This window comes from Pituophis catenifer, unplaced genomic scaffold (genome assembly GCF_029215685.1).
Source record: "Pituophis catenifer annectens isolate HBS135680 unplaced genomic scaffold, rPitCat1.0.hap2 SCAF_8, whole genome shotgun sequence".
In the NCBI taxonomy this organism is placed as follows: Eukaryota; Metazoa; Chordata; class Lepidosauria; order Squamata; family Colubridae; genus Pituophis; species Pituophis catenifer.
The window spans coordinates 69,261,854-69,271,225 of NW_027256888.1; the positions used below are offsets into that span (position 1 = coordinate 69,261,854).

The 9,372-nt window shown below is 37.0% G+C and overlaps 1 protein-coding gene across 2 annotated transcripts in view; it reads left to right on the forward strand.

The window, feature by feature from the left end:
- SNCA (synuclein alpha) overlaps positions 1-6,632 on the forward strand; it is a 50,818-nt gene extending 44,186 nt beyond the window's left edge. Inside the window, exons 5-6 of one of the 2 annotated variants that reach the window (XM_070948695.1) lie at positions 2,433-2,497; positions 6,551-6,632. In XM_070948695.1, coding sequence (XP_070804796.1) covers positions 2,433-2,497; positions 6,551-6,583 — 98 coding nt within the window. In that variant the 3' untranslated portion in view covers positions 6,584-6,632. Of the gene's footprint in view, positions 1-2,425; positions 2,498-6,550 lie in introns of both variants that reach the window. The other variant, XM_070948694.1, reaches the window with a different exon arrangement.
- Positions 6,633-9,372: the final 2,740 nt, after the last annotated feature.

Genomic DNA, 9,372 nt, shown 5'->3' on the forward strand with positions numbered 1-9,372 from the left:
ATGGATGGAAACTAATCAAGGAGAGAAGCAACCTAGAACTAAGGAGAAATTTCCTGACAGTGAGAACAATTAATCAGTGGAACAACTTGCCTCCAGAAATTGTAAATGCTCCAACACTATGGTCAATTGGCCATGGCCAGTTGGCCGTGGCGAGTTGGCTGTGGCGAGTTGTCCCATTCCAACTGACTGCAATAGATAGCACACATTTTTTTATGCTGGAAGTTCAAACGACATTTCATAGGCATGCTTTGCTGGATCTACTCCATTGCTAACAAGCCAAAACCAGAATCTGTTCTGTAATAATGCAGGAGGGCAATCATGTTACCTTCATGATCAGTAGCAGCATTGATATCCAATATATCCAAGCCAAATGATCAGTTTGTTGGGAGAGAAAATTCCTTAATATTTCTAAATCTTAAAAACAGCTAATCTTTAAAAAGGAGTATTTGTTGCTATGGCAACCACATTCTTTAAATTTTGTGTGTGTGTGTGTGGTATATATGTATAGTATAGTGCATACTGTATATATAGACATTGCATTTTCAGGACAATTTTTTAAAGGAATTTGAATGTTGATATTATACTAACTTGTGTCTTCCATGATACACTGAACAATAATCACTGTTTTTCCACAAAGCATGGCTGTCTTTTTCTGTAATGTACTTGCTGAGGCAGCACAGGAGACTTAAAGAGAAAGGAATAGGTGATATATCTAAAGGAAATGTATTCTTTAATGCCGTATTTATTGTAGGCAAAAAGTCATGAGAGAATGAATCTGGTCATAGTTATTTTCCAATTGACACATTTTATGAAAATGCATACATTCTTGTGATAACAGCTCAGCAATGTTTATGCTAATGTATGTAAATCAGAAATGGTCCTTCCAGACTCCTGATTTAAAGCCATTTTCAGTTTTCTTGCCAAAAAAAAAATTTGATTTGGACTGCTCAACATTGAACATACGTAATATTTCTGAATCACATTGATTTGACTAACTGTGCGGCTAAATGCTCTGTAGGTGAAACCCCCATGTAGTCTTTTAATGATGTTCTCTGGTTCATGTCTTTAATTATATTCATCTAAAATAAATTATAAATTATACGGCTCTTTGTCCCCAATATCTACATCAAGGTTTTTGTGCGCGTGTCATATTTTTCAAAACCTCCTCACCAAACTCAGAGAACACCAAGGACCCCACAGTTCAAATCTGAGCTAATAAACTCTTCTACCAATTTTCAATCTCTTTCTTCTTATTTCACATCATATATTACCGGTATTAGAAGATGGTTTAGGAAAAATTATTCAACCTATTGTATCAGGAACTCCTCTGCAAATAAATATACGTTATTTGTTAATTCTGCATCTAATAGCTCATTAGACTCTACAGCTAAAGAATATTTTTAAATCTATAATTGTTGCTTTTCGACATTTTGCTAATGTCTCTGTTTACCCTGTATAAGTTGGCCTCACCTCACTAATTGCTTTTTTTAATGATCAATGGATTCCCACTCCTTTGAAGTCTATTTGAATTTCTAATAAACGAATCCTAGTGTTGTGATGTGAAAAAAAGCTCTTGTAATCCACACTGTAGAATATATACATTATTCCATATTGATCAATGTGTACATTTGTAAATCAAGAGTTTCTTACAAAGTATGTGGTACTTGTAGAATGTGAAATGTATGTTTGTCAGAATAAGGAATGTCATTAACCAATTTCATTTGGGAAGTGAGTAAGATAAGATTTCAATTGTAATTTGTTGTTCAGGCAGACTCTGGGTATAAGGGAATTGATTCTGAGAAGTGTTATATATTACCAAAGATCCATACTTCTATCAGGAGGTTCCAGATTTATGATTTAAGACAACAGAAAATTCAATATCAGTAAGTGAAATAAAAAATGAACATCATTAATTGGATTTCAGTGAAAAACAGCCAGACAATGGTTTTAACTTTCATAACGGAAGTACATTGTTAGACTTTGTGTATCATCAGACCATCAAGGTTTCTTGGCAATTTATCATTTTTAATGGCTCCTCAGAAAGGCTATGATGCAATCAAGGCTTTAGTCTTCTTAGAATTTCAGTATATATTTATGAGTCTTCTACTCAAAGTTGATTTTTTTTGTCATTTTTGGGAATGTTTTGTTTCCTACCTGTGTTTCCCTGAAAATAAGACCCTGTCTTATATTTTTTTGAACCCTGAAATAAGCGCTTGGCCTTATTGCCATGCACTCAAAAGCCTGATTGGGCTTATTATCAGGGGATGTCTTATTTTGGGGGAAACAGGGCATTCTATGTGGCAAATACATAACACTTATGTCCAGTACTCCATTTCTCATGCTAAATGGCAAAACATTGTATTGAAAACGGGGCAATGGGAGGAGATATGTATCTTTATGTATGTACATTTTATTTTAATCATAGAATGAAGAAGGAAATATCGGTAACACAGATCCAGCAGATCCAGAAAACGAGGCCTATGAAATGCCACCTGAGGTAAATCTGTTGCTGACATTTTCCCACAGAGTATTCCAGTAATGGTTGCCTAACTAGAAAATGTGGCACTGTCTATTTCTGATGGAAATACAGGTAGTCCTCAACTTATGACCTCAACTGAGCCCAACATTTTTGTTGTCAAGTGAGACATTTAAGTGAATTTTGTTCTTGCCATAATTGTTAAGTGAATCACTGTGGTTGTTCAACTTAGTATTTATTTATTTATTTATTAGTTCAATTTATATGCCACCCTCCTCCGAAGACTCAGGGCGGCTTACAATGCACTTATAGCAATAGCCTTCATTCTTTTGTATATACCTGCTTATTAGGGCTTTTGGCCCCCATAAGCGGTGTTTCTACAAAGTCAGCTTATTGCCCCCACAATCCGGATCCTCAATTTACCTACCTCGGAAGGACGGAAGGCTGAGTCAACCTTGAGCCTGTGAGATTTGAACTTGAACTAATTGCAGGCAGCTGGCAGCTAAGTGCTACATAACAGCACTTAGTCCACTGCACCACCAAGGCTCTTCTAAGTAACATGATTGTTAAGTGAATCTGGTTTTCCAATTGACTTTGCTTGTCAAAAAGTCACAAAAGGTCATCACATGACCCCGGGACACTACAATAGTCATAAATGTGAGTCAGTTCCCAAGCATCTGGATTTTGAGATGCTTGGGATGTAACCATGGGGATTCTGCAACAGTTGTAAGTATGAAAAAAGGTCATAAATCACTTTTTTCAGGGTTATTGTAACTTCAAACAGTCACTAAATGAATTGTTGTAAGTCAAGGACTACCTGTACTTTGGGAATAAACCTCTCTGGCATTTAATTATAGGGGGATAGCTGGTAAGGCCTGAGTTGGTGAATTCACCCTCAATAAATTTGGAAATGGATGTTCAGGAGAAACATCTCCAGAACTCTGAGGAAAGCAAAGCAAGTGGAGCTTTGATACAAGTAGTGAAATTTCTAATCTCTGGAAGCTCATAAATTGCCATAATGACAATTATGGTCAAAAATAATCTATTTCTTGCTGTCAAAAGTTCTATTTGAGTCAAAAGACAATTGGGTAGACTGGGTAGAGAAATAGAAAGAAGAAATGAATGGAATTTTTTTTAAAAAATATGTGCATTATTATTCCAAGGTTCTATTTTAGGAATGCAAATAGACTTTCTGCAAAAAAAGAAAAAAAATAAGCTAAACATTTTGTAGACATCTTTACTACACTCACTCTGGAGACAACAAAAATTATGCAGCTCTATGAAAAATGTAACTACAGTAGAGCCAGTAGACAAAGTAATTTAGAAGTTGTTGAATTACAATCCCTTCATTTGAACTATTGACTATTCCAGATGGGGCTGACAGGAAATTGAAATCCAATAACAATTTGAGAATCTTGTCTCAGCTTTATGCCACCACAACACAATTTCTAAACCATTAAATGTGGAAATATAGATGCAATCCTACAACCCGAATTATGCCACATCTGAAAGCTGTTTCAGACGATAGATTTCGACAAAACATTTTCACCTCTTCTTTCTTACAGCAATATTTCACAAAGATATTCTGCCTCCAAATACAAAATGAGAGATTTTAAGATTGTGAATGAGAGCATTACAGCATTTTTCAAAGGACCAGCACTGTTCAGGAGTGTATATTTATCATGCATGAAGGCATTTATCTTTTTCCTCCTCTGTATAACTGACAGAAGCATATGGATCGGGGGAGGGGGTATTCCTGAAGGCAGACATTACGTGAATGAAGCCGCATTTCCGAGGTCCCAAGAGATGGCATTGTTTAATTAAAGAAACCTGAGAACACTAGCTGTATTCGATCAAATCAATCAGGCAAATACTAGGAGAGACAGGCAATCCACAAAGTAACTAGGCTTTATGCCATGTAGCACTTTATAGGCAGTGACCAACATCTTGAATCATACCCACAAGTCAACAGGCAATCTTGCAAAGTAGTGGTATTACCTGGGCATATAATGACCGCCCATGCTACTTCTTTCTGGAGCTTCTGGGTGGTCTTCAAGGGAAGGCCCATGTAGAATGCATTGCCATAGCCAAGAATAGAAGCAAGCATTTCTTCTTCATGGAATGGATTGCTAACTATGGGGTGGAGATATCATATTCAATCTACCAGACTCTGTTTTGTTTTGTTAATCTACCTTCCTCTACTAGCCTATCTCAAAGAAATGAGAAAGCCAAAAGGAATTTCAGGGAAGAGAATAAGAACCTGAATCTCATTGGTTGCATTCCTAGTAGAAGGCACAACTAGGACAGATTTTCTCATTCCAAGATCCTTAATATGCATTATGTACCACACACAAACACACACACACACACACAAGCCAACAACACACACATGCATTAAAAGAAAGGAGTCCTGTTTCAGTCTCTCCTAAATGTCCCTCAGATGTGTCCACATATACATACTATTCTCCACAGCTTACAAATCTTGTAGGAAACTTGACCTATCTCAGATTCACAAGGAATTATATTTCTTGAATCTACATCAGCCCCTTTTTGCAAACAATAATTTACAGTAGTGGCCAAAATTGTGGAAACCTTTTGGGAAAAGTGTATTTTCTAAAACTAGCTAATAACACCACTTTTTTTTTTTGAGTAGTACCATAAAATTATATATCAATGGAAAGATAATTTAATCAAGAATGTAATGCAATAACTTTTATGAAGGATTTTATATTAGAATAGCAGTTACAGTATAAAGAGGAAAAGTGAAACATGTAGAAAAAACGAGATATACAAAAATTATCACCATGTCAGTTAATACTTAGTTGGGTAACCTTTAGCATGAATGACGGACTTACAAAGTCTTCCCATGGAGGGAACCAAGTCTTTTAGTTCTGCAGCTGTTATAATGTGAAACCAAGATTGAATGATTGCTTCTATTAACTGGGTTTTATTGCTGGGTCGCTTCTGACTAACAAGTTTCTTTAGTCGGCTCCACAGACTTTCAATTGGACTAAGGTCTGGCCTATTCCCAGGCCATTCCAGCAGTGGAATATGATTATCTTGAAACTCAAAAAAAAAAAAAAAAGTGGTGTTAATTGCCATCAAACCTCAAAAATAGGATAGGACAGGATGTAGTGAAGGATTGTATGATAGCATGGGGGCGAAATTTTGGATATCCCCTTGACTTCCAGCAATGGGAACAGATTTGGTTGAAAAATATGAAATTAACCATGGCCTCCTCATATAAAGAAAACATATATAAAATGGTCTACCGGTGGCATCTCCCCCCGGCGAGATTAGCTAAAATGTTTCCCGGGATATCTGCCTGCTGTTGGAAGTGCGGTTACAGCAATGGAACTAAGTACCTAAGTACCTAAGTACCCAACTAAATCCTGAAACTATCTAGTAGGGAAGCAAAGACAAAGTATTGTTTTGGAGGGTTTTTTTGGTTTTTCACCAGAGATTTTTCTTAGCAAGACAATTCCATGTTCTCCTAAAGGTTCTACAGGATTCAAGGCAGAGGTGGGTTTCAGCAGGTTTTGACCAGTTCTGGAGAACCGGTAACGGAAATTTTGAGTAGTTGAGAGAACCGATAGTAAAAAATTCTGATTGGCCCCACCCCCATCTATTCTCTCCCAAGTCCCAGCTGATCGGGAGGAAATGGGGATTTTGCAGTAACCTTCCCCTGGAGTGGGGAGGAAAAGGAAATTTTACAGTATCCTTCCCCTGCCACGCCCACCAAGCCATGCCACACCCACCAAGCCATGCCACACCCACCAAGCCATGCCACGCCCATCAAGCCACACCCACAGAACTGGTAGTAAAAAAATTTGAAACCCACCACTGGTTCAAGGGATGAAAAAGTTATCTCAGGATAAAGACTAAACAGAAACAAGCCAACTTTACCTTTCATTCCACCAGTTTGAGACCTACGGAGAAGAGGTTTATATTTACAGAGCTCTTGTTCTTGCAATCTTCTATCTACCTCAGATCTGACAATCTACCGTTTAGTGACAACTACATTTTACTCTGGATTGAGATTTGAATTTCTCCTTCTTCTTTCTCTTCCAACAGGAAGAATACCAGGATTATGAACCGGAAGCTTGAATCTCCTCTTTCTTTTTTTCTTTCTTTCTATCTCTTGCTACCTGTCAACGAAAACATCTTGTCCTGTTACAAGTGCTGAGTTCCAATGTGTAAACTACTTTTTATAGTTTTTATAGTGTCTTGAAGTTTTCCATCCACAGTGAATGGAGCATCTAGAATTGTGTTCAGTTTCCATGTCTGTGACCAATCTCCGCCTGAAATGGAGCCTGGGTCCAAGAGCCATTGTTGTTGTCTGGATATTGTGGCTTCAAGTTCTAAACACCGAAAACAATTTAAAGAACACCTAAGTGTCTACTCCTTATTTAGAAAGCTGTAAATGTTTTGTTGATAGATCATTGGTAATTTAGTATCGTTTATGGTATGGAAGTTTTTAAAATGTTTTCTATGGTCATTCTTCGCTGTCTGAGAATGACCTCATTGTGAAAGTTGTTAATATATTTCTATACATATATACATATATATAAAGTAACTGAGCATGAACTATGCACCTATAAATATTAACTGTGGACTATTACTGTTTTGTGATAGGTTTTACTAACCTGTATCTGTAAATAAAGATGGCCAACTGGAATAAATAAAACACATTGATTGTTCAAAGAGGAACTGCTAAATTGGCTCTGAATAATTCATCCTTCCCATCCCAAAGTGTTCTTCCCAAGTTAGTTTCACACACAAATTAATAACAGTACAGGTTGGCTGCTGTGAACACAGAGAACTTCCACGAAAAAAGCCACTTTTATCTCTCAAACAAAGGTTGAAAAGCATTACATTCTTGATTAAATTATCTTTCCAATGATATATAATTTTATGGTACTTCTCCAAACAACAGTGGTGTTATTAGCCATCAAACCTCAAACATACACTTTTCCCAAAAGGTTTCCACAATTTTGGCCACTACTGAATCTATCATCTATCATCTATTTCTATCTATCTATGTCTCTCTCTCTCATACACACACACACAAATACACATACACACATACACACACCTCTATCTATCATCTCTCTCTCTCTTTCACACACACACACACACACACACATCTTTATCTATCATCTATATCTATCTATCAATCATCTATCATCTATCTCTCTCTCTCACACACACATATATACATACATCTTTATCTCTATCTATCATCCATCCATCATCTATCTATCTATCTATCTATCTATCATCTATCTATCATCTATCTATCTATCTATCTATCATCTATCATCTCTCTCCCCTACATCCATCCATCCATCCATCCATCCATCCATCTATTATCTATCTATCTATCTATCTATCTATCTATCTATCTATCTATCTATCTATCATCTCTCTCCCTCTACATCCATCCATCCATCTATCATCTATCTATCTATCTATCTATCTATCATCTATCTATCTATCATCTCTCTCCCCCTACATCCATCGATCCATCCATCTATCATATATCTATCTATCTATTTATCTATCTATCATCATCTATAGCTCATTTTTGGAAAACAGAGATTACAGAAGGCCTAATTCAGATTCCATAGTCTTCTACTTATGACCGTAATTGAGCCCACAATTTCAGTTAAAAGTCATGACAGGTCACCATATGATGACATCTGATTTCATGTCCTCTTTTGTGGCAACCATTAAGTAAACAAAGAGGCTATTAAGTGAACCTATTTATCATTTATCAAAAAAACACTAATGGTGTTTTTTTCCCAAAACCTAGAAGTGAAGGCCAGTTTCTTGGGGGGGGGGATCAAACGTAAAGCGCAATTACAGGATGCTAAAAGGGCCGTAAATGCAGGCAGTTGCTAAGCACCCAAAATCTGGTCACATGACCACAGGGGAGGTCTGGATCAGGGGTGGGTTCTACTTTCCTTTACTACCAGTTCGCAACAGGATCGCACATGCGCAGATCGCTTCGGATGACGTCAGGGTCAGTGGGCAGAGCCTCCCGCCGGTTTTACTACCAGTTCTATAGAACCGGTCCGAACCGGGGGCAACCCACCACTGGTCTGGATGTCACAATTTCAAATTGACCCATTGTAAATCAAGGATTACTTATCTAATGTTGGAATAAATCAGAGCGCCAGTTTGCCTTGATGTCTATTATCAGCCCTTCGTAACTCCACTTCTTAACTCCACTTCTCTTCCAAACAATATTCTGAAGGCAGTTCTCATAGTTTAAAAAGCCTAAAAGCCTAAAAGCCTTAAACTGAAAAACAGCATGTGAAATGACAGCGGGTAAAATGACAAGGTGTATTGGATGTTTAATAGCTTTCGTAATACAAGATAAATGTTGGTAGAGGAGTTTATCAATAGTTTTTAATCATTGCTAGCCCAACAGGGCATTCATAATGACCTTTTTTGTAGCATTAATCTCCTTCAAAGGGAGAATATAAATGAATATCAGTTGGTGCAGAATTGGGGAGCGTAATTGCCTTTACCGCTATTTGTAACCAGCAACTTTGGAAACATTTGGCTGATTACAGTAGAAATCACAAATCATGATGTTAATGGCCCATTAGACTGATCCACAAGGGTTCTTCTTAAATGTGTGTTTAGTTAAGATGATTTACGCAAGTACAGAACTTAGCTTATCATAAAAGTTTCATTGTTAGGAAATATCACTTTAATATTTTATAAAGCAGAATAGAAGTATATTCAGCCTTGGCCATGTTCTACTTTAACACATTTTCTGGACACAAGAGTTGGCAAACTTAGTTACCACACAGCAATACATTCCCCTAGGCAAAACATATGCAGAAAATAAAATGCATTTTGCCCCCAACATGTTGGAAGATCTC